Genomic DNA, 25,508 nt, shown 5'->3' with positions numbered 1-25,508 from the left:
TGGATGGCTTTTCAGGTACACCTGCTCTGAGAGTTCAGTGTTTTCATCAGTGTTGGTAGTAGCAGGCCTTCCGCCGTGTGCTTTGTCAATAACAGGTCCTGTTTCAAGAAACTTGCCATACTGGCGCTGAACTGCAGTCGGGGACTAAAAACTTCTTGCCAAGGCAACCGCAATGCCTAAGCTGTCGCAATGATACCTGAAACGGAATAGAAACAAAATTGAATGTGAATATTTGGGACACTGTATATCAAAAAGGCCCTAGTAGTTGCTTCTGGAAAATTCCGATCTTAACATAGGCTGCTTATTGTAAACGCCTCCACTGCATGTCAGTGCGTCTGAGCCGTGGCACCCTCTGAACCACGGCACCCTCTGAACCACACAACAGGAACACAACACAACAACAATTGCGGTGGGTTAAAAATATCTCCGTGGAAGATGTAGCAGCATTTACTGGAAATAAAATGACATTAAATTAGCTCCTTTTTTAGCACATGGTCATTGAGATTTGACAAAAAGCATCTGAGACAACATTACAGCCATCAGCAATTCTTAAAAACAAACAAAAAAAAAAAAACAATTGTGATAGAGTATATTGCTTATGCAACATCGAATGTGAGAACATCCCTCTGTGGTCACCCATATCTGCCATTATTGTTCATCTACTTACATATTGTACACTTTATTCTGTAAACTCGATCTACTCCACGTTTAGGCTTAATTTACGGTTACATTCCACCACTGTTATGTTTTCAAGATGTAGCAACATTTACTGGAAATGCAATGATAAATTGGATTCGTCAAAACTAACGCTAAAAATGTTTGGCATTGCAAAGTTGCAGTTTACTAACAAGCACCCTCGTAGTAATATAAATCTCCTTAAGGTGATGTTGTGGCTTGAGATGTGACAACTGTGGAGGTCAACCGAAAGCAGCAACTTCATAATTTCCCTCTGGATGTGAAGTGATGGAAGAACTGGCTCAGTAAAATTACATCAGTGTTAATGAATTCATACATATTAATTGGGTTGCAAAAAGTGGGGCCCCCGGACTGACACCCAATATTTGACCAATTTGTAGTCAAGCTCTCTTCTGCCCTCTTTGTGTGGTTGGAATGTAGCTGTCGTCATTCCCGTGACCCCCTAAAGGTCTAAATATAAACCTCCAAGCGGTGTTCCACTGTTTTGGTCACATTATCTCATCCCCAAATCAACGTAGGGGCGTGCAGACGCGTCAAATGTTTTATGATCCCACTCGGGTCACGTCAAGAAGTCCTCATTGGAGCCGTGAAGGTGATGAGAAAAACAATCGAAGGCTCCTGCCGAATGATAAATTTGAGAAGTAAAACTCCAGATTGTTGTAATTGCCATTGAATTGCTTTTTGATCCATTCGGCAGACATGGGAAATGGAATAAATGAGGTCAGTTAGGAAGAATTCAAACACTAATCACCACAACCCGCGAGGGTCTTTGTTTTCTGCACCATTGAACGTTTTGATTTTTTTTCTATATTCCTGCAGGTCCTGCCAGATCTTTATCTGGGAAATCTGAAAGGAAAGTTATCTATTCGATGTCTTTTAATTCAATATTCTAGCTAAGTATGATTTTGGGTGTATGTGGTATGAGGAAGCGCGCCAGTTCTAATGAGGAACATGTTATGGTTTAAATTTGAGGATTTTTCAACAGTGAGTGTCCCACTGATGCTAAGGCGCGTTAAAGCATAAACAGATTATTGTCTAAACCAGATCTAAAAGGTATTTTCTGGCTTGCTGGCATGGATAGTATGATATGTTATCTACTGGAATTATTTGCCGCCAACAAAGTAAATATTTGTTCATTTGTTTACTAAAATCCAAATAGTGCAGATTTAGCTTGTATCATGACTGCATCTATCCTTGTCTTGTTCAAGCTTGGAAAAGAGTCCGATATAAATTCAGGAACACCACATATCAACATCAGATAACTTCCATATTCAGTCCCAGTAGTTTTGATGTATTCAATGTGTTAGCGTGACAGGTGTGGCTCAGAGAGGGGTCAGGGGCTTAGGTGGCATCTTCAACATTCTTCAAAGGCTGAGAAAAGCTACATCTGCCAAAGGTTGAAAAAGGCTCAGCTTCCTTTTAAAGAACAAAATTTGATTAAAGCATTTACTGATTCTTGCTTTAGGCCAATCTAGGAGACTCTTTTAGAAACATTGGTTTTCCGGTTTTTCTTTCAGTTCAAGACAAGACCAACATTTGGGGGCCATTTTCTCTGGAGACACGGCGGAGTGTGTGTTGTTGGGCAGATATAGCTATTCTTAGGTTGGACCCCATTCACAGTAATTGCTCATAAGAAGGTAGAAATTTAAGTGATTTTCTGGTTTCCTTTACATCTACAGATGCCCGTGACCAAGATCTGCTTACGCAGCACAACATCACCCACATCCTGTCCATCCATGACACAGCTGCACCTGTCTTAGAGGTGAATTGTCTTCTCTGGGTTGAGTAGCCCGTTCGACCTACTAGTGACCAATGCACTCAGTCCATTGTTACCCTCAAATACCACTTTACTTCCGACACAATGTTCCTGCTGCCACGTTTTAAGGGGATGGGTTGCTTCGATGTCTTTTCCTGAAGTGCGAGTTCCTACCGTCGGTTTGGCAATGGTGTTTGATGGGGTTAAGATCAGGGTTCTGTGTGAGTCAATCAAGTTCTTACACACTAAATTAATCCACCATGCCTTTAGGGACTTTATTGTTGACTAGGGAATACGTAGTCGTTCTGGAACAAAAAGGGACCTTCTCTCAACCGGTGCCACAAAGTTGGAAGCGTGTAATAACAGTACTAGTTGACAAATTAAGATTCAGTCTGATTTTGTTGTTGTTGCATTATTCAGACCCTTACATTGTTCAACGACTTGCTCTTGCTCTATGTGTTTATATCCTAAATGATTGTCCTTTTTTCCATTGGGACTTGTTTGCTGTCATACTAGAGTGACTCAAACTACGGGAGACAAATTTCTCACGTGTTTTTAACATACTTGGCCAATAAAGATGATTCGTATTCTGATTCCGATAACACATCATCCATTCTTGTTTTGAACAAGTTCAAAGAGTATCTTTTTTTGTGTAACACAGCTTTTTGAGATTTGTGGCGGTGACTCGTTTTTTGTTTTGTTTTACTTTTTAGCAAATAGGTCAATCGCATGGTTCATTTGCGTCAACAACTTAATAACGTGACTAACGTACTTCTGGGAAAACAGCAAAAGGTATTATTGATGATGGGTGATGATGAAGCGAGTCAAACAGTGCTCTTATGTAAAACGACATGGATTGGATCTTTGCATACATGCGAATGTGTCAACCACTGCTAAAGCTCAACCTGTCCCAAAGGGCTTCAGGGACTTTCTTAGCCACGGCATTAACTCAAGAAGGGACAACGCAGTTTCTGGGCCATGCATGTAAACATCGGCTGCCAGGTGCAAAAAATACCCGTTGAGGCCCATATCATGATTTCATGACCTGCCACCCCCGTGCTGAGCAGCATGGTCAGAGGGACAAGGTTTCAGGGGCTGTCTTTCGCCCTCCTTTATGAGGACATTAGTGGCTCTTGACAGATGACCAGATTTCACAGAGGTGTTAACAGTTACACTTTTTGGATAATATAAATCTTTGATCTACAGAAACATATACAGTAAAAGTCTTTACTAACTAGATGATCTCAACTTTTTCCTCCTCCTCTTCGGGACATGACATATCTTTGTATAGCTGCAGCTGATGACAGGAAGCAAGACCTGTAAGTACAATATATTTTACAGGATACTAAGAGTTGAAAGAATAATTCATTTTCTTTGTGAAATGGAAATAGTCAATGGAAAATGAATTAACAAAGGAAGCCATTTTCGGAGTCGAAATCTAATGCATAACTAAGGTTTTCGTCACAAATTTCCTCATTCAATGTGTTGTGGTGCAATTATGTGGTGGACATTCATGGATTGAACATGGTACCCAGAATGCAAGTGTTATTTTGCAAACCAAGTCTAATTCATCAAGAAAAAGTACTATATTACAGTATTACTTTCTTTTTTCTCTGCAGTAATTGTAATGTGATGTTTCTAGGATTCAGTTCTTCAAAGACAGCATCAGTTTTATCCACAATTCACGACTGAAAGGAGAAGGCTGTCTTGTCCACCGGTGAGTGCAAGCAAAAAGTGTGAAGTGTGTGGTAACAAGGCAAAAAACATATTGCAGCAATCGCCTGCTATATAGTAAACATATCTCATTTTCTATTTGGGATATTCTGGGAAATGGAAAACGGAGGAATCAAGCCCACTGTGCCATGCGTGCGCCAGGCTTACTGCCAGCCACAACAAATTTGTTGTGTGCTCAAATATGTTTACAATGTGTTTAAAAAGTTAAAATGTATTGTGTCAAAGGTGTGTGAGAGTTTTTTTTTTTTTTTTTTTTTTTAATGCTTAAAGTACATTTAAAAAAACGTTTTTTGAATATGGCCTCTTTATATTGCATATTTTCACATGTGCATTGTAACTCCCGCTGAGAACAGGGGAATAACTGTATAACCACAACTTTGGGGAATATAAAAAAAAATAAAAAATACAAATTCAACAACTTCCAATCCAGTGTAAGCTTTTCTGTTTCAGTGTGGCTGGCGTATATTAGGACTATAACTCCTTTTTTTTACATGTTCTTCCCCGCCTTCTAGTATCGGACCTGGTGGAAGAACCAGTATGGGATGCACCCACTCCACTCCAGTGGTGAGGAAGAAGTTGGAAAACGTTTAATGCACAGATCCAAAAGCAATGACTTCCCTACCATCATCACAAAAGCTCTGGCTGCAAGTGGCTCTTAAAAAAAAAATATATATATATATATATTATATATATAGATTATATATATATCTATATATATATTTTAAGAGCCACTTGCAGCCATACTCTCTCTCTCTCTCTCTCTCTCTCTCTCTCTCTCTCTCTCTATATATATATATATATATATATATATATATATATATATATATAGAGTATGGCTGCAAGTGGCTCTTAAAAAAAAAAAAAATATATATATATATATATATAGATTATATTTTATATATATATATATATATATATATATATATATATATATAGAGAGAGTATGGCTGCAAGTGGCTCTTAAAAAAAAAAAAAAAATATATATATATATATATATAGATTATATTTTATATATATATATATATATATATATATATATATTTTTTTTTTTTTTTTTTTGGGGGGGGGGGGATGCATATATATATATATATATATATTGTATAGGGCAGTAGAATAAATCAGATGCCGTGATATTGCCCGGAGGTTTAAATGAAAGATTACGATTCAGTTCAAATTAAGTGGGACATTTTTTACACACCATCAATCTCATGATTTGACATTTTCTTGGCCCTAAGTGTTAAAACAGCACGCAAGGCCAGTCAAGCATTTAACCAAGGAAATATGGACAGAACCTGTATATACAGTAACGTGTGGAGCGTCATGTGTATTTTGTAGTATTCTCTCCCCTCTACATGTCGACTAAATGTATGAGCAGTGCAGTATAATTAGAAAAACTACATAACTGCAGTTTATGAGCAGTTTTTTTTTTATTATTGCTTGTGAAATTGTTTAATGCACATTATTAGAGAATGTGATTTTTGATTTTTTTAATAAAGGATTCTACTCCAGATAATATTTTGTGCACATTTTTAAAGTATTTTTGTAGAATAAATAGAATGATTTACCCATTTATTATTCTTTATAGATAGAATAATATATCACATCGATAGATAGACAGACAGAATAGATTTGAGTTGTATACAAATGAAACAATATACATCTAAATACATTTATCGTGTATGAAATATGGATTGCTGCTTATGTGTACAGATTATTCCGCTAAAATGATTTTGTATCATATTAAAAAAAACTATATTATGATTACTGTTGTTTTGTTGATCACCATCTTTTCAATGTAATCATACTAATTGTAACCTGCTCATATCTTATGGACACTTCTCTCTGATGTGATGTTTCAAAGCATATCAGATCATTTAAGAGCCTTCTTAGATGTTTTACAATATATCTGCATCAAAAAAAAAAAACAAATTGGTTTCAGATAATTGACGTTGCACATGTGTGGGTGCGGACGCCAGCAGGGGTTTCCCGCACCGTGTGTCACATTCAAATAAACATGTATATTCACTCAACAAGTAATCTAATTATTTGTGTGTTTCTACTTCTTACTGAATCCGAATCAAAGCGTGAAATCAATATTCAATCAAAACCCAATCGCAACATAAAGAACTCAAATCGAATTGTGAGTTTCTCAATATTTCATTTCTCGTGAGGCAAGACGGTGCACTAGTTGTGGTAGTACCACAGCTGATACTAGTGCACAGTTTTGCCACAGCCTCACTTGTAACATGTTCTACTTAGCACACCCAAGTCGTGAGGACAACGGGCGTGCTAGTACATGGACAAATTAGCAAATTATTTTATTTAAAAAAAATACATAAATATGTATATATATATATATATATATATATATATACACGCAGGTACGGAGAGAACATGCCAACTCTACACAGGCACACGGGCGAGGCCGGGATTTGAACCCGGGTCCTCAGAACTGTGAGGCAGATGTGCTCAGCAGCAGCGGCAGCGGCAGCGGCAGCGGCGGAATGTGCGTCCCCGGCAACCTCTGGCCCCGCCCCGCCTCGAGGTCAGTCCCATTTAAGCGGCGCGATGCCACCTCGTAGACTGACAGCGTTCAAAGAGTTTTACACGTGACAAGATTCAGACTGCTTATCGTAGGTGCGGTTGGTTTGCAAACTTGGAACTTGGCCAGACATGAACCCCGAGGTAGACTACGGTGCTCCCGGAAGTAGTGGCAACGGAAAGTTGCGACAGTGGCTGATTGAGCAGGTGGATTGTGGGAAATATCCCGGTTTGGTCTGGGAGAACGACGAGAAAAGCATCTTCAGGATACCGTGGAAACACGCCGGCAAACAGGACTACAACCGGGATGAGGATGCCGCGCTTTTCAAGGTGAGACACCTTGCGTGGCTTCCGGCAAATCTGGCACGAAGGCTTTCACTCTGCTGCTCACGTGTTTAAAATGTGTCTGCTGCAGGATTAAAAAAAAATAAAATAAAAATAAAAATAAATAAATAAAAAAGTGTATATGATATTTTGGAATCGTTTCCAAAGAGAACGTACATCATGGCTACTCCAGCAGTTGCACGTGGGTCAAATGCGGGGAAACTGATGAAATGTCCCCCTCTTTCCCGCGAAAATCATCAAATGACACATGTTTAACACGTTTGAATCATGTGCAAGTGATGTACATGTTCGAATGAAGCAAATTCAAAGGACTTTATTTTTATTTTTTTCCCCAGTGAGAGAACCACGTGATTTCTGAGCCAATCAGTCAAGAAAAACATTGAATTCAATATAATGGGGGGGGGGGGGTGAGATATATGACTGTGGTAAGCTACAATATATCAGTTATAAACATATTGATACATATATACATATTTATATGTTATGTACAGTATTTTTTACATTATAACACACAATAATCATTTTCTGTGGTGAAAATTTGGTAATTATATTAATTATAATTATTAATTATAAGGATTTGAGAGTCTTGAAATTTCAAGACCCTCCTGGAATGAGCAAAATGTTAAAAAAAAAAAAAAAAATATATATATATAAATATATGTATTCTAATAAAAATGTCAATAACATAGCATCTGTTTGCATATACGATATGTGTATCGTGTGTATTTTTCATTCGCTATTTGTTAGTTTATGGACATTGCCATTCTGATGCTCTCTTTTGTTGAGTAATGTGAAAAGGGCTATAGAAATATGAGGAATATATTTATCACTTGTATAATAATAATAATAATTGTTATTATTAAATGGACACCTACTGTACCTCTGTTTGGTGATGGTGTATGCTGTACAATTGAGTGAGGAGCGCTATTTGAGGTCATTAAACATATTTGAAGTCGTGTTAGGGGTAAAGGTCGTAAAGGTGCTGTCCCCGTAGGCGTGGGCGCTATTTAAAGGCAAGTACCGGGAGGGGGTCGACAAGCCTGACCCGCCGACCTGGAAGACGCGTCTTCGCTGTGCCCTCAACAAGAGCAACGACTTTGAGGAACTGGTGGAGCGCAGCCAGCTGGACATCTCAGACCCCTACAAAGTCTACCACATCATCCCCGAGGGGGCCAAAAAAAGTAGGTTCCACTTCAAACACTCGTGAAATAATCTACTTTATTTGTAATCTCTATGCTCTAACTGGAGATACACGACCAGAAAGTATAGTTTAAAGCGATGGTTTCCCCCTTGAAAGAGATGGACTTTTTTTTTCCTTCAAGGTGGCTTGTGGTTCGTTAAATGTCAGCGATGGCTCGCTGGAAAAAGAGCGCCCGATTCTTCCATGCTGCGACGTGTCACTTTCTTTCCCTGCTGAGCGTGTAGTCAGCTCAGACTTAACCGTCATTGAAGCAAACATGTCTGATTACCTTTCAGGGCCCAGAGAAGACGACGGCCCTCTGAGTCCCATGAGCTATTCTTTGAATGCAGCTTATCCGACCCTCCAAACTCAGGTTATACCCTCTTGTGTGTGTAGTTTTGTCAGTACACTGTAGTACAGTATAACTATTCGAATGTGCTGAAGGGCTTGTGTCTCGTTCGAAAGACGCCGCAGTACATTCCCTCTCCGGAATGTGGCTGGAGAGACTTCGGTCAGGAGCGTGCCTCTTTGCCAGATCTGCCCTTCAGTCAGTGCCCGTGTCCCCCCCGCAGCCTGCCATGGCAGGGCCAATCCGTGGATAACGGTTATACATTGCTCACTATTCAAAAATAAGCATCAGTCTCCCTTGCAATTGCACATGATTTCGTCTGAGCCTGTTTGTGTGTGTGTGTGTGTGTGTGTGTGTGTGTGCAGGATACCAGCTAAGAGCCTCAATTTACTCTTATGGTCCTGCTGACACGCAGCCCTCACCTTTTAGTCTAGACACCAGCATCCGATCAGCAGAGGCACTCCGAGGTACACCTCAATTATATCTAATTTACAATATGGTCGTTTATTTGAAAATGTTTCGAAGTGCAACTGCAGAGGTACAATTGAGTGTATTCCATTTGCAGTTTGGTTCGGTACAATAACAGAATGTGGGGGCGGCGTGGCTCAGGTGGTAGAGTGGTCGTGTCCTTGAGCGAGATACTGAACCAGTCCAAACAAAAGCAATGAGCCTGATTTCATTTCGCCTACGAAGAATTGAATTTGTTTTCGAAAAATGCAAAATGTGTATGGGGAAGCTGCAGTCGGCTACAGCAAGCTCCAAAAGTCACTATGCGCTTGAGGACACATTCGCGGGCTCCGGACAAGCTTCAAAAACAGGCCTCCATGTCGGCATCTGTACATTTGTCTGCGAACCCACCCGGAACAAACCTTTGCAAAGCGATTTGTGCAGCACTTCCATGACTTATTCCCGGAAATTCAGCGACGTCATCCGTGGAGACGCGACGATCTTCTCTCATCAGTGCCTAGACCCGAGACGCGATGTTCCAGGATTAACCACTGAATCTGGTCTGCCACTCCTTTGATGGTCACGCAGGTCAACCAAAGCAGGCCCTTGTTCCCCGCCTTTGATCCTGGACACCCACTTTTTGGACTGTGCTCTAGCCTGTTGTAGCTTCCCCATACACATTTTTCAACCTTTTGAAACTGTTTAGTGGTGGTTCCCCTTCCGAAGCAGGAAATGCCTCTTTCAATGGCCTCATTTCCAAAATGGCTGACAGGAAAAGGACAGGCTTAAACAAACCTTTTTAGAAATAATCCTACAAAGTGTGCAATTTTCAGATCCAAAATTCAATTATTAGTGGGGTTTTGACTGCTCCTCGGAGCATTGATAATGTTGTTCCGTGCGTGACGTGCACATTTGAAGCGTTTGCATCGGGGAGAGAACAAACAGTAACGGACTTTGTACTCTATTGTGATTTTCTCCATCCAGACGTACGCCTACATATCACGGTGTATTTGCGGGACACTCTGGTGAGGGAGGTGACGACCTTCAGCCCAGAAGGGTGCCACATCACTCCCGCTTCCTCAGAGGATAAGCACTACTTGTCCAGAGGTGGCTGCGATGTGGTACTGCTTCCTTCGGACACCCTCTCAGCTCTTAGCAGAGCAGAGGAGCGTCCCGCAAGCCCCTTCGCTTCCTTCGAAAGAGGGGTGCTGTGTTGGATGGCGCCAGATGGACTCTATGCTCAGCGACTGTGTGAGGGCAGAGTTTACTGGCAGGCTGGACTGAGCCCCTGTGGTGACAAGCCTAAAAAGCTCGAGAGAGAGGTCACCTGTAAACTACTACACACGCAGGATTACCTCACAGGTGAGACCTGACAGGGCTGGGTTCCCTGCAGTATTACTAGTTCCCCAAAATGCCAAGTCCGCTTGGAATGCCCACCTCAACCTGAGTACGACGCAGCGAGAATTTAGAAAATCAGGTGATGGGTTCCGGAGAAATGGAGTTTTTTTAGTGTCGGAAAACATGGCTTCTTTGGGCATTGTTTTTGTGTGATATCGGCTGTATATAAATCTTAAATCGTGTACATTGAAAACTGTGTGGGCAGTAGAATAGGCCGTGTACTTTAGTCATCAATAGTTGTTTTTTTTCTTTTCTTGAATTTATTTGTTATGGAGGATTTTTAGAGGTTTGAAGTGCCCATTCCATGTTTTTAAAAAAAAAAAATGTTTTTTTTTTTTCAAGAAAATTCCACTTGTCATGTTGCTAGTATTAATCATGGCGGGCAGGCAACAACACTGATGAAACATACAGTAATATAAATGAATCTTTCTGTAAATCAGGTTTTATTTGAAATCAATAAATGTGCGCGTGGGTATTTGTGTGCCCACACAGTCTTGCCATGTGCCCCACCATCTCACCCATATTTGGTCGAAAGTCTGACTGTTAAAAGCTCCTTGCGCCAAACTTGAGATGCCATTCGTGAACCAGTGTACTAATGGACCGAACCGGACTTAGGTGTAGCTCCATGTAAAGCAGCGAAGGGAATACGATAATACGCTCTCGATAATATGATGAGGCAAGAATATAGCAAATCCTGTCGATTCACGATTTGCAAATTTTTCTGTAAAATCCATCTAACAGCTATTCGCTGAAAAATTCACCTATTCTGAATTTGAAAGTGAAAAAATGCTTGAGACATTGCGGTGGTGGGGGGGGGGGGGGGGGAGGCTAATAGTTTTCCGAATGATTATGCTTGTGTAGAAAATGGAGATGTAATAATTAGGTCTTCAAAAGTTGATTGAATTTTAAAGTGCAATATATATTTTTCTGTTCTAAATACCTGTGACCTAAAAGTTTTCTGCCTTAAAATACAGTCACTGTGATCAGTCACACACAGAGATGACAAACTGAAGCAAACTTTTACCAATAAATCTGAGGTTCTTTTTTAAAAAATGACAAAAAGTCATTCAATCTAAATATTTTCCCGTTTGTTTTGTTAAGCATTAAAAAATATTATTATATTAAATATGGCATGATTTTAGTGGGGTTGGCCATTTGACATCAAATTAGGCTGTATGTGGCCCCTCAACTACAATACGTTTAGGGTATATTTAGGGTTAAAACAATTCTAAAACATTTTAACCATCAATTTTTGCTATTTACGTCAGGGCTTGGTCCCAATTTGTTCCAAAAAGCAAAGGTTCACTGTACTGGACGACTAATATCTGCGAGATTTCACACTATCTGCTTCAGTGAAAAAAGGAAAAGTTATAGAAATACTTTTCTTGCACACGTACACAAAACGGCAGTAATTAAAAATCTTTGACATTTGCGGATCATCCCAGAAAATACATCTTTATGGTCAATCATTAATTCAATAACTCACGTTCATTTTCCCAAAGTATTGTGATTTACCAGGAGAAAGTAACCACTGTGAATTCTTTCTTCAGATTAAAATAAATGAAGGCGTGCGTTCATGGAGTAGTGGTCCCTGGTTCAAATCTTGGCTGGGACCATTGTTTGTGGAGTTTGTATGTTCTTCCATGTGCGTAAAAGTTGGTTTAGGGCGTGATTTTGTGACGGTACTCAGGCTTCCTGCCACCGTCCAAAAACACACGTTATCATAACTGAAGACTAAGTTGCTTGTATTACAAATATGACCAGATGACAAAAAAAACAAATAATAATAATAAAATAAAATAAAATAGTCCGCCCGTAACACTAAAACAGTTTCGAAATTTTAAATCATTTAATTTGGATCTTGGTCAGCTTTAGTAAAGGGTTATTAATGTAGGTAACATGAGAAGTCAAGAACAAGTATTGAATGACTTTATGACTGTGCAAGTGAATATTACACTCAAGGTTCTATAGCAGTGCAGGAAGCTCGAAGAAACTTTCAATGAGTGAGCGGGATTCTTAGCTTTTCTCATAAGTTAGTTTAAAGTTTGTGAATACCTCATCTACAGCTTATTTTGCATACTAACACACTGTTTGAGCCCAAAACCTATGAGGCAAAGTCCCCCAAAGTTAAGTTTCAACAGCTGTGGCAGACACTTTTCCAAGGTGTCCTTTATGATGTGTCACTCATGATTTTATTATTTTTTTAATTTTTTTTCGATACCATCGAAGTGTCCCCGCCCACATGCTAAAACAACTCAGGCGTGTATCAGTCTAACTGGCTTTTCAAATGTTTTTGTGACCAGGAGTTTCCATTCGAGTCACCCCCCCCCTCCCCCAAAGGTCACACCTCAAACGAACTTTTACACTTCGATGGCTTTTACATACTCAAAGTTGACCTACTGTGACTTTCTGTCTCTGTGCCGATTATCAGAGATCCAGAGTTATGGGCTCCATGGTCGACCACTGACCACTCGCTTCCAGGTTCTTCTGAGTTTTGGAGATGCGTGTCTTGATCCCCAAAGAACAGCCTTCAATGTCCAGGTGACTGATCGACAACTCACATTGGAACTTATATTTAGCTATTCAAGAAGGCTGTAACATGGAAACCATACCCGATTATATTCCTCTTTTGGTCACTTACGTGGAGAATACATTTTTGGACAATTAAAATTTATGGCATTAGTGAAAGTTTACAATGAATCACAGAATGTGCGTTGTTTTGTAACATTGCCAAAGGAAAATAAATGATATTTAAAAAAAAAGCCCTTTAGACACAGTGGCAGATGGTCAATAGAGGCTGTGAGGGTGCTGCACCACAGCTGTTGAGTCACCTTGAAAAGGACAGAAGTTTAAAAAAAATGAAAATAAAATGTTATAATTGCAGACTATATGTATATATATTTTTAGATGAGTAGGATAATTAGTATACAGTTAAGGATGAGTGAGAATTTGAACACTTTTTAATATGATGACATACCTTGTTTTCCCCATATAGATCTCTGTCAACCTAATACAACCACCCTTTTTTCCCACAGGTGGAGCCCCTGTTTGCCAGGCAGCTCTTCTACTACGCCCAGCAGACGGGCGGACACTTCTACCGTAGCTACGAGCATGCAGGACTCACAGAACATATTAGCCTCTCGGAGGACTATCACAGGGCCCTCACACAGCATCACAGCCTGCAGGAGTGACCCAAGCAGCTTTGGAAACCCTCCAACAAAGCAAGCTCCGAAGATGTGTTTATTCTCAGGCAACGCATTTTGCTATACTGCAAATGTAGAAATGGATGTCTGGAACTCTCAAACTGAGAATGTATATTTTGTAGTGTCTTAATTTCAAGCAAAACAGTTGAACCTCAACATTTCGATTTCGGGGGTGGGGGCGATATGCCTTGAGTCAGTCACTCAACATTATTTCCTCAAATTGTTTGAACTTTTTCAAAAACTAATTCGGTTTGGTTGCTAAACATTTGTAAATTACAAAGCCAATGCAAACTAATGTACTATCATTTTGAAAACTCGGTACGCTCTGGGTTCGATTCTCAGTGCAAGCGTTCCATTTGTGGAATATGCACATTCTCCTTGTGCTGTGCGTGGGTTTTCTTTAAATGGTAAACGGACTGCACTTATATAGCGCTTTATCTACACCAGGGGTGTCAAACTCTTTTTTTGTCTCGGGCCGCATTGTGGTTGTGATTTCCCTCAGAGGGCCGTTAGAGCAGTGAAACCATATACATTTTTAATCATCACCAAAACATATTATTACCATTACACAACAAATTGAGGGGTAACTAGTTTTGAAATCAGAAGACAAGGATAATAGTTTGTTCAAGTATTGTTTAAGTTACTGTAGAAGAAGGGTTTGGTCACAGAAAAATGCAATATCTAAAAATTATTGTTTAGTATTATAACAATTTGGAATTTGGGTACAGTTTTTAGCAAAAATCACAGAAGTTGACGGGCATGATTCGCTTTCGCGGGCCACATAAAATGATGTGGCGGGCCGCATCTGGCCCCCGGGCCTTGAGTTTAGACACCAGTGATCTCCACCATCACAGCGCCCAAAGCGCTTTACAAAGCCTCACATTCACCCATTCACACACACACACACACACACATTCATACACCAATGGGCGACTGCTGCCAGGCCCACTGGGAGCAAATTAGGGTTCAGTGTCTTCCCCAAGGACACTTTGACATGCGCAGAGTCGTAGCCGGGATTTGAACCAGTGACTCACCTGCTCTACCTACTGAGCCACAGCCGCCCGCTCTTTGGGTAAATCTGGCTGCATGTTAGGTTAATGGAAGACTCTTAAGTTGCACGTGTGAATAGCTGTCTGTGTACCATACCTCTCGCTCAACATCAACTGGCCAGCCAATCACAGAACACATATAAACAAACAACCATCCGCACTCACATTCACACCTACGGGCAATTTAGTCTTCATTCAACCTACCATGCATGTTTTTGGGATGTGGGCGGAAACCGGAGTACCTGGAGAAAATCCACGCAGGCACGGGGAGAACATGCAAACTCCACACAGGCGAGGCCGGATTTGAATCCCGTTTCTCAGAACTGTGAGGCAGATGTGCTAACCAGTCGCACACCGTGCCGTCCCGAATTAGTCCACCTATGAAAATATATTTTTATACTATATAATTGTATATTTCTCACTGTAATGTAATGCTCAGCTGTGGAGCAATAAAACGAGCAATAGAAAACTGGGTCTTTGTGAATAAAAAGAGATGCATCTGATGTGATGTCTTGTTTAATCGTAAAAAAAAAAAAACAGACTTAATGAAAGGAACATGAATTACATTATCATGCAGAACTGACATTTGACAAGAAACCTGAGACTAATGCATATTCAATTACTATTATAACAAGAGCGTCACAAAATGGGAGAATGTCTTTTGAACAGAGGAAACAAAAAACTGTTACATCAGTTCTGTGTTTACAGATGCAAGGCTAAAAATAAAACATTGGATTTTTTATTTTTTTTTTGAAGCGCTCTGGTCTAATTCCAATTGAATGTATGGAAAGAGCAGAAACAGTCTGGAGAACTCACCCTTCAAACTTGAGAGCGCTGGAGGTGCAGACAGTTATAGAAATTGTCTGAATGAAAATGAAAATGCCAGACTTGCATGAGTATATTTTGAGTTATTAATTCATTCCTTTTGTCAGTTTTTAAGGTCTATCAGTGACCTTTATGGGTTTGTCTTCATGGAAGGGTAGCAACAATTCTGTCCACTTTGTGTAAATTTCATTAAAATACATGCTACTGGCTAAATACATTAATAATGAGACAATGCATTCATTTGCAATTTCCCATAAGGATTTAGACAAACAAAGCCAACACGGAATAGGTGCACCAGCAACAACAGCCCAGCCAGTCTCACTCATAATCCCACACTGAAACAGAACTGTTACTACTACTACTGCATATAACAAAGGGGGGATGCTTTGGCATATAGGAAACATGTTTCCATGTAGATTTCCATATCTTGCAGATTTGTGTATTAACAGAACAGGGTAGCAGGATTCTCACTCTCACATATAGCCTTCTCTGTAACCAAACCTGGCAGAGAGATGAGAACCTGTTTTATGAATGAATTTGTGGGACGACAGGACGCTAAGAGTAGAATACAGACAATCAAAGTAACACAAGCTGTCTACGGTATAAATGTAGATGAGAAACTTGGCATTTGATTTATACCAGTGGATTAGACAGATTCCATTTCAAATTGAGAGTTGACGGCTGGATTGTGACTGCATTATCAGTGAGCCCAAACTGGTGAATATCTGCCTCAGCATTGAAGCAGATAGCAAAAAAAATCTTCTGTGTAACGGCCCTTGGTGGACCACACCCGGCACACACCCCGTGTTCTGTGAATGTGAGACAATGACATGCCAGACAGCTTAAAGGAAGTGCAGAACACAGATGAAACAGCACCCGCCGTTTGACTCAAAGCGAGTAAGCGTGCACACCAACTGTCTGCAAAAAATGTCTTTGCACCATTCAAGCATTCATTCCATTCAAGCAAGGCACATTGAAAATTACTATATTCCACACATTATTGTCAGACCTGTCTTGAAATTATGGTAAGAAATTTGCAATGGCGGGTGCTGTTTCATCTGTGCCCTGCACTTCCTTTAAGCTGTCTGGCTTATTTCAGCAAGACAATGCCAAACCACATTCTGCACGTGTTACAACCGCGTGGCTTCGTAGTAAAAGAGTGCGGGTACTAGACTGGCCTGCCTACAGTCCAGACCTGTCTCCCATTGAAAATGTGTGGCGCATTATGAAGCGTATAATACGACAACGGAGACCCCAGACTGTTGAACAGCTGAAGAAGCAAGAATGGGAAAGAATTCCACCTACAAAGCTTCAACAATAAGTGTCCTCAGTTCCCAAATGTTTATTGAATGTTAAAAGAAAAGGTGATGTAACACAGTGGTAAAATGACTCTGTCCCAGCTTTTTTGGAACGTGTTGCAGACATAAAATTCTAAGTTAATGATTATTTGTAAAAACAATAAAGTTTATCAGTTTGAAAATTAAATATCTTGTCTTTGTAGTGTATTCAATTAAATATAGGTTGAACATGATTTGCAAATCATTGTATTCTGTATTTATTTATGTTTAACACAACGTCACAACTCCATTGGAATTGGGGTTGTATTATGATGTTGATTGAAAATGCAGCTGGACAAAACAGTGTTTTAGGGGACAGACAGAGGGACAGAGTGGACAAGGGGAATAGGAGTGGGAACACAGCAGAACAATTAAGTTACGTTGCAACAGTCACATTGTGTTCTTATTTGTGGAGAGGGGGGCCACCCGGTGAGGACATGCAACAACTAACCAACAGGGCAGGATGAGAGAAATGAGCAAGGTAGTGCTACTGATGAGTGGTGTGGTGGGATGCTTTTTATAGTGTCAAAACACCTGTAAGAACCTGTGAGTTGATATCTTAATATAACCTGTGCTATTATTAGTGGTCCCAGTACAAGCAATTAAAGCATATAGCGTGTCTATGAAACTAGTTAGTTAATGAACACTATTATCACATGCATTTTAAGACAACTGGTGTACGGAGTTGCCCGGCCACCTCCACCATTGGGGGGCAAGCCAGCGAGCCCAACCTGCGAGGGAGTTACCAAGTGGGATGCCATCCATTCCCCAGGAAGGGGGGAATCCCAAAGGGCAGGGCAAGGGTCACGGCCAACCCCTCACCCCACCCAGCGTGCCTCAGCGCTGCCACCACCCCTGCCACCTCCGGATAGCACTGGGGACCCCAACCACCAACTGGGCCCAACGCAAGCGCTAGCTGCCACCTGAAAAGGTCACAGCCCATCAAAAACGAGCCCATGTCAAGCACCTGGCGAGAGCAATGACGGGCGAGGGCGCCAGGAGAGGGGAGAGGAAGGTAGGGACTCAAGAGGGAGGAGACCCCCTTCTCCCTGCAGCCCAAAAACCGAAGAGAACTGTCAATACCCACCACTCACCCTATTACTATGGTTATCAGGTCCTCGACTGGCAACCATTGCCCCAGTACCGTGAACATGTTTGTTGGGTTGTCGTGCATTAAAATTGGGGCAGATTGGTGGGGGTGAGGCGAGACGGTCACAAGGGAATGATGACCTGGAATGTCAGCCGCACCCAGACCAAGCAGCTCTCCAAAGGATGTGCGAATGTATGTGGTGCAGTAAAAATCATTATTATTTAAATAATTATTTATTTTTTTTTATTTTTATTTATTTAAATATATTATTTAAATAACAAAGAAGCGAATGCCAAAACATTTACGTCAGTTAGACAGACCCCCTAGTTAATTTCTTTCAAATTTATCATAAAATGTAGTGGCATGGACTGAATATAATAAGCTGATGCGGCAAATATATATTTATGTGGTTTCACTGTTATAACTAACCCTTTTAAGCCAACGTCAATGTAGCAATAAAAATTAGGTTGACACCCGTGCTCTAAACAATAAATCGATGCATGCTGACTGATGTTATCCAATTTTAGCTAACGAATGCTTCAAAAAGGGACTTTCTTGGCTGAACATGGAGGTGTTTTAATAACATACCGTAGAAGGGGAAAAACATTTGCAATAGATAAGGGTAACATGACTGACAGAACTGTGACAAACAGTGCACAAAGCAAGGTCCTGATCCATGGCTGGATAAGTTTAGCTTGGAAGAACTTTAGAAGTCAGAAATGAACTCTATCTAATAAATACTGAATGAACGGAGATCGTGAGCCACTGCTGCACAAGGACTGGACTGTTGTATAGACTGACCAAAATAAAAGTGGAATACAGTATATCCCATTTTTATAGGACAGTAATTGTAATTTTCCTGTCATGGCAACATATGCCACCCTCATTAATCATTGTGGGAATAACGACCTTGAACATTGTCAAGGTCACTGTCACAGTCTGTTGGCCTACGAGCAACCAGATAGAATTGGCATATGCATGATAAATGGGACTCTCCAACACAGTCACAGTAAATTCAATTGGTGTTTAAGACAGCAGGCAGCCAGTGAAGTACAAAATGAAAGTGACACGAAGTTGTCTTGCGAACTGCACAAAGATGAGAAAGAATATGTGGGACCGGTTTATCTCTTCACAGGCTGAACATAGGAAGGCTGGAAGCAGGTAAGCTGGAGCTGCATGCTGCTCTTAAACTTATTCAACAGTTCCTCCAGTAACCTGGCAAAAGACAGAGGCAGACAGAAGTTATCAAATAGAAGTATCAAACACTGTTTTCTCAATAGGTAGAGAAGCAGACTCACTTTTTGTCGGATGCGCTGTGTAATTGAGGAAGGGCGTCTAACGCCATTTCAAAGCTGGCACTGTAATCAAAGACGCACAGTTAGTCCAAGTCAGAAATTCACTGTGTTCCAAATTATTATGCAGATTGAATTTAGGTTAAATAAATGTTTTAGTTCTTCTGGGGAAGTTTTTGCATGTCTTTTGTCCTGTCTGTTTAAATCACTCATATAAATTTCAGACATGTTCGTTAGTTTCCCAGATGAGCCTAAACAAAGGAAAATGATTTAACTAAGTTGTTCCATTTGACTAAATCACAGTTTTCATGAAGAATGAGGGTAAAAAAATGTATCGTGCGAAAAGTCCAATGCCTTACGAAAGGAATTCAAACAGCAATGGACATTTGACGAAAATCATCATACTGTTAAAAAAAAGTGCTCGTGATTCAGCGAGTTCTAGATAGTTGGCGGATGGCCATGTCTCAACAAGGCTGCAAAGTCAATAAGGAGATGGCTAAGTGATGTTTCTGGCTGAAATAATTGGGAGTGAGATTAAGTAGAGCGCCAGAAGGTGTCAAAATGACCTCTCAAAATATGTAAATTTCTGATAATTTTTTGCCATGGTACAAAAAGAAGAACTGATAACTATGCAAGACAAAGCACCCTCCCACGCTGCAACAAAAATGCCATTAAAGCTTTAGTTGCTATGGGCAGAAACAATATGTGGCCACCGTCATTCCCCGATCTTAACCCTATTGAGAACCTGGAACATCCCTAAAAGGAAAATGTTGAGGGTGGATCGCAGCTTCCCAACAAAGAGCAACTCTGGGACGCAATTCTTGCATCCTCAAATAAGACAAAGGCAGAAACTATACATGGATATTAACTTTATTTGTTGTTAGAAGGGCTCCTTCAACCTTTTTTTTTTTTTTTTTAACTATTGTGAAAACTAATTTGTAACAGTGGATTTTGAGTGCTTTTGCAAAAGAAAAAAGAAAAAAAACTATTTTCACTATGCTGAGTTTGTTCAATGAAATCCCCCCTTTGTGATAAAAGCTCATAGAGCTGTTGATAACCACTCCTTTTTGGCCGGCTTAAAGACTTTTGTTGTTGAGAGCTGCCTCTCGTTCGACCAACTTGCCGAAGACTGGCTCAAACCAGTCGGCCACCGTGCCGCCGTTAATGAGTATTTGCTAAAAATAATACAATTTGAACATTAAATATCTTGTCTTTGTACTGTATTCAATTAAATATAGGTTGAACATGATTTGTAAATCATTGTATTCTGTTTTTATTTAGGGTTTAACACAACGTCCCAACTTCATTGGAATTGGGGTTGTAATACCAACTTGAACAAAGCGGTGTTTTGAAACTCAAGATGATGATGCTGTTGTTTTTTTCCCTGAAAAGTTGTCATTTTGTAGGTTGGAAGGATTTTGCCCAACAGCGACAATATATAAAATTGTTTTAGTAAATACTGCCACTTTACAGGATAGTACATTCCTTTGTCCACACTGGCTATGCAGCGAATTTGGTCTCCAGTTCTGCCACTGACGTCACACCAGGACATGGGGGAGTATTGATTATGGTGATGAAAAATGGGCGTTCGTGCGGATATTAGTTATTTACCGATTGCTCCAAAACTGATTGATATTATTGGAAATGATGGCCAGTTTCCTTTTTTTGGAGGAAAAAATACATAAAGATAACTCGTTAGTGAAATATGGACCATCTGGATGCAATAGGTCCTATAGTTAAAAACACTCTCTTTTGGGTTGATATCAGGCCACTGTCTTGGCCTTTGACAACTATTCAATTTATTTGCCTTCAAAAGTCTTGAGTTCCTTTTCAGAGTGTTTAGGGCCATTCTCCACCTGTTAATCTGACCAAGTGCTCTCTCTTTCAGACAACGAAAGATTTCTACTTAATGTAATATGAATATGTAATCAAAATAATTTTGATTATTACAGTCACAGTTACACACGGCGGAGTGAACGCAGACAGCTGAACTGGTTTGCTTTCACTTCCTTTCATTTAACCCACCAAGGAACATTAATATGGATTGTTGTGAGGTACACGTGACTGCTAATATTTGTTTGTGTGACTGCGTCACACAAACAAAACTCACAGAGCCAAGTTTCTGTCTGTGGCAGCATGTAGGGGCGTGTGCTGCACTTACTTGCTTTCACCATTTAGGTATGCCGCTATGGCATCTCTCAGAGCACAAAGTTCAAGTCGAGCCTGAAAATGGAGGTTGAAGGTGTAAATGTTATACACTGGACGACAAAGCCATCCGACACCCCACTGCTATCAATGGTTGGCAGCTTGCAGTAAAACATGGCATTACTAGAAGCGGGTGAAATCCCCAACAAGTGTGCGGGTGGACTTATGAGTCAGGGACTTACTATGAGTGACTTGAGTGAGTGTGTCATGCAAATACCTGCAGGGCACCATTTTTGCTGAAGGACGATACGCACTGCATAAGACGACACATCTCGTCCGCAACTGCTGCAAGAATTTTTGACAACACACAAGGAACCAAGTCCTTGGAGATGGTAAAGACCTGGCAGACAGAAAGTTGTGGATGCAAATATAAAGATGGAGGCCAAACAATCATGTTAATGCAAGACGATAGCGCAAAAAGTGTTCATGGCCATTGTACCTCAGCGTGAACTGTGATGATATTGACCAGGGCTTCCTTTAAGTAGCTCCTCACCCCTGAAAAAAAGAGAGAACATACTGTATATCCTCAATCCTAAATCATATATGCAAATATAGCAAAGCAAATTTATTTATATACCGCATTTCATACACAAGGTAACTCAATGTGCTTTACATGATTAAAAGCATTTTAAAAAAAGAAACAAAGAACAGCATGTAAACATTTACAACAAAGACAAAAAAATTAAAGTACAATTAAAACAGTGTACAGTGCAAGAAATATAATTTCAAAGTGGAAATGCTCTAAAAAGCATGAGAAAAAAGATGGGGTTTTATCCTTGAACTTAAAAACATTCACACTTGGGGCTGATGTCACTTCTGTTGGCAACTTATTCCATTTGTGTGCAGCATAATAGCTAAATGCTGCTTCACCATGTTTGCTTTGGACTCTGTGCGCCACTATTTGACCTGAGTCGGTCGATCTCAGAGCCCTACTGGGTTTATATGCCATTAGCATTTCTTTCATGTATTCAGGACCTAAATCATTTAGTGATTTATGGACCACTAGCAGAACTTTAAAATCGATTCTAAAACTGACTGGGAGCCAGTGTAAAGACTTTAGAATTGGAGTAATATGCTCTGAGGTATTTGTGCTGGTCAGAACGCTAGCTGCAGCATTCTGAATGAACTGTAGCTGTTTACTGCTCTTTTTCGGGAGACCAGTTAGAAGACCATTACAATAGTCAAGTCTACTTGAGATAAAAGCATGGGTGAGCTTCTCCTGGTCTGCTTGGCACATGCAAGCCTTCACCCTGGATATGTTCTTCAGAGGGTAGAAGGCAGTTTTAGTAATTGATTTGATATGACTGTTGAAAGTCAGGTCGGAATCTATCAGTACACCAAGGTTTCGGACTTGGTCTTTGTTTTTTTTAACCTTGTTGGAGGTACGGAACGCCGCCAGTTTCATCTGTTCACTGAACCCTTCCTAATTTGAAAAATAAAATGTTTATTTCAAACTCAAAAGAGGTGTGTATCTATATATATATATATATATATATATATATATATATATATATATATATATATATATATATATATATACATATATATATATATATATATATATATATATATACATACATATATATATATATGTAACCCTCACTGGCAGTACTCACAAAACCGTTGATCCCTCAGTTCACTGGGGAAAAGAAACCCAAACCCATTTCCGTAGGAACGCGCTTCAGTAGGCACAGCGACTGGATCCCGTAGCGTCGAAGCGGCAGCCCGGTGGCGTTGAGCAGGCAGGACCCGTCGCGTTGAGCAGGCAGAACCCGTGGCGTTGAAAGAGTAAATCCATTCGCGTTGAAACAGTAAATCCGTTTGTGTTGAAACAGTCAATCCGTTCGCGTGGAAAAAACCAGGTCAAGACCCCCCCAAAAAAACAACTCTTTCCTCCCGCCGCATCTCCCGCTCTTTTTCCACGATCCACCTCCTTCTTCGAATCCCATTGGACGCACCGCCCCTTCAATCAATCATTAAAAAAAAAAAAAACCTGAAATGTTCACAGACCCCTCGGAACGCAGGACACCCCAGTATCCATCCACACAAAGAACCAAACAAACTTTTAACTAGTTTTCACAACAGCAATTCAAACAAATACAGTTCAACACATTTTAGTCAGTACACTACACTCTTCCCCCACAAAAAAAAATGGTCATGCCCTCATGACATGTATAACAACATAACCTTTTATGAACAGGATAAACACTCCCCTCTCAAACCAATCCACTTATAAAAAGTTCTCTTGTACCTCAAAGGTGATGGAGATAAACCATCTGTCTTATCATCAACCTTAGCTAGAGAGACAGTATGAGTACTAACTGCCACAGAGCTTGGAATCCCTAACAAGTCATAGGTTAGTCGGGTAGGAACCCTTTTCAGTCTTTGAGGCCGTCGTGCCTCGTCTGAACTCTCTGTAGCACTGTCTTGTCTCGCAGTCGTTACATCGAATGTCTGTGCTTCAGTGTCCCTTCCAGTATCAACAGTACTTTCAAAAGTCTCATCTTGCACTACGGATCCATCGTCATCTGTTGCCGCAGGTGCCTCAACTGTAACCTCATCCATCTCTTGGTTAATTGGAGGGACAACTTGATCCAAATCCAGGCTGACAGGTTCTGATTGAACAGTTTCCTGAGCTTCCGGTTGTCTTGACTCACATATGGAGTGATAATCATACCACACACCCATTTCATCCTCTTCTGAGTCAGATGCAGACTCAATCTTTTCAACATGATCAAGCGCTGGTACACCAGAAAGATTACAGTTTTCAGCCCTCTTTGCTTTGAGTCTTTTGCTGGCTCTCCTTTTGCGTTGAAATGTATCTTTGTTTTTTTCCACATTCAATTTCACTTCCTGTCCAATGGGCAGAATGTGATTTCGGTGGAATACTTTGTTAGAGCCTTGTCCGTTCTCTGGCTTCAACTTGAACACAGGCAAACCAGGGAGTTGACTCTCCACAATGTATGGTGTAGCTTTCCAACGATCAGCTAGCTTGTGTTTTCCTTGCAGTCCAAGATTTCTGATTAACACCCTGTCACCAGAGACTAATGGACAGAAACGAACTCTCTGATTGTAGCGTTGTTTGTTCCCTTCATTTTTTTTTCTAGCCATGCTCTCGGCGAGCTGGTAGGCAGTCTGTAATTCTCGTTTCATGTTTTTGACGTATTTCAAATAGGACTTGGTGGATGTACCATCACTTGAGACTCCAAATGCCACATCTACTGGCAGTCTAGCCTCTCGACCGAACATGAGAAAATATGGCGAGTGGCCTGTTGACTCATTTAGCGTGCAGTTGTATGCATGCACCAGCTGACTGATGTATTTACTCCATTTACTTTTGTCCTGTGCATCAAGAGTACCTAGCATGTTGAGAAGAGTTCTATTTAAACGCTCAGGTTGCGGGTCACCCTGCGGGTGGTAGGGTGTGGTTCTAGACTTCTTTATACCAAGCATACTCAACAGTTCATGAATGAGGCGGCTCTCGAAATCTCTGCCTTGATCCGTGTGTACTCGCTTCGGTAGACCATAGTGGACAAAATATTGTTCCCACAGGACCTTAGCAACTGTTGACACCTTTTGATCCTTAGTTGCAAAAGCTTGAGCATAACGTGTGGAGTGATCTGTAACTACAAGCACATTACAAATGTTTCTGGAGTCAGGCTCAATTGTCAAGAAATCCATACAGACAAGATAATCACTGATAAGATGTGACAACTCAGCAGCTCTCTTCGCCAGCGTTTTCCTCTGAATACACCTTGGACAATTTTTACAATACGTCTCAACCTGTGTTTTCATACGAGGCCAGTAAAATCTCTCTCGCACCAACCCATAGGTTTTGTCAAACCCAAGGTGACCTGACTGGTCATGCAAAGACTGAAGAACAGTTTCTCTGAACTTCTGTGGTAGTAAGAGTTGTTGTCGAACTGGTTTGTTGGGAGGCTTACTGATTCGGTACAGTACAGAGTCCTTGACCTTTAACTTTTCCCACTCTTTTAACAACAATGACACATCCGGATGTTTTCGTTTGTTAGCCCGGTCCGCAAAATTCTGCACAACAGCAC

General features: G+C 40.5%; 2 protein-coding genes across 6 annotated transcripts in view; one reads left to right on the top strand and one right to left on the bottom strand.

The window, feature by feature from the left end:
* Positions 1–6,762: 6,762 nt before the first annotated feature.
* On the top strand, positions 6,763–15,248 carry LOC133405874 (interferon regulatory factor 4-like). The gene is made up of 8 exons (XM_061682864.1): positions 6,763–7,057; positions 8,067–8,253; positions 8,549–8,625; positions 8,718–8,856; positions 8,967–9,068; positions 10,033–10,410; positions 12,878–12,987; positions 13,482–15,248. The coding sequence occupies exons 1-8, from the start codon at positions 6,860–6,862 to the stop codon at positions 13,635–13,637; spliced, it is 1,347 nt and encodes a 448-aa protein (XP_061538848.1). The 5' UTR covers positions 6,763–6,859; the 3' UTR covers positions 13,638–15,248.
* exoc2 (exocyst complex component 2) overlaps positions 15,246–25,508 on the bottom strand; it is a 126,854-nt gene continuing 116,591 nt past the window's right edge. For all 5 annotated transcript variants that reach the window (XM_061682859.1, XM_061682861.1, XM_061682862.1 and 2 more), the window contains 5 exons: positions 21,887–21,942; positions 21,665–21,787; positions 21,404–21,465; positions 19,249–19,308; positions 15,246–19,165 (listed from right to left, as the gene is read on the bottom strand). In XM_061682859.1, the coding sequence (XP_061538843.1) occupies positions 19,072–19,165; positions 19,249–19,308; positions 21,404–21,465; positions 21,665–21,787; positions 21,887–21,942 (395 nt within the window). In that variant the 3' untranslated portion in view covers positions 15,246–19,071. The remainder of the gene's footprint in view (positions 19,166–19,248; positions 19,309–21,403; positions 21,466–21,664; positions 21,788–21,886; positions 21,943–25,508) is intronic.

Source organism: Phycodurus eques, chromosome 8, assembly GCF_024500275.1.
Source record: "Phycodurus eques isolate BA_2022a chromosome 8, UOR_Pequ_1.1, whole genome shotgun sequence".
NCBI lineage: Eukaryota > Metazoa > Chordata > Actinopteri > Syngnathiformes > Syngnathidae > Phycodurus > Phycodurus eques.
The sequence above is the reverse complement of the archived record's forward strand: the minus strand, read 5'-3'. Positions and strand labels throughout refer to the sequence as shown.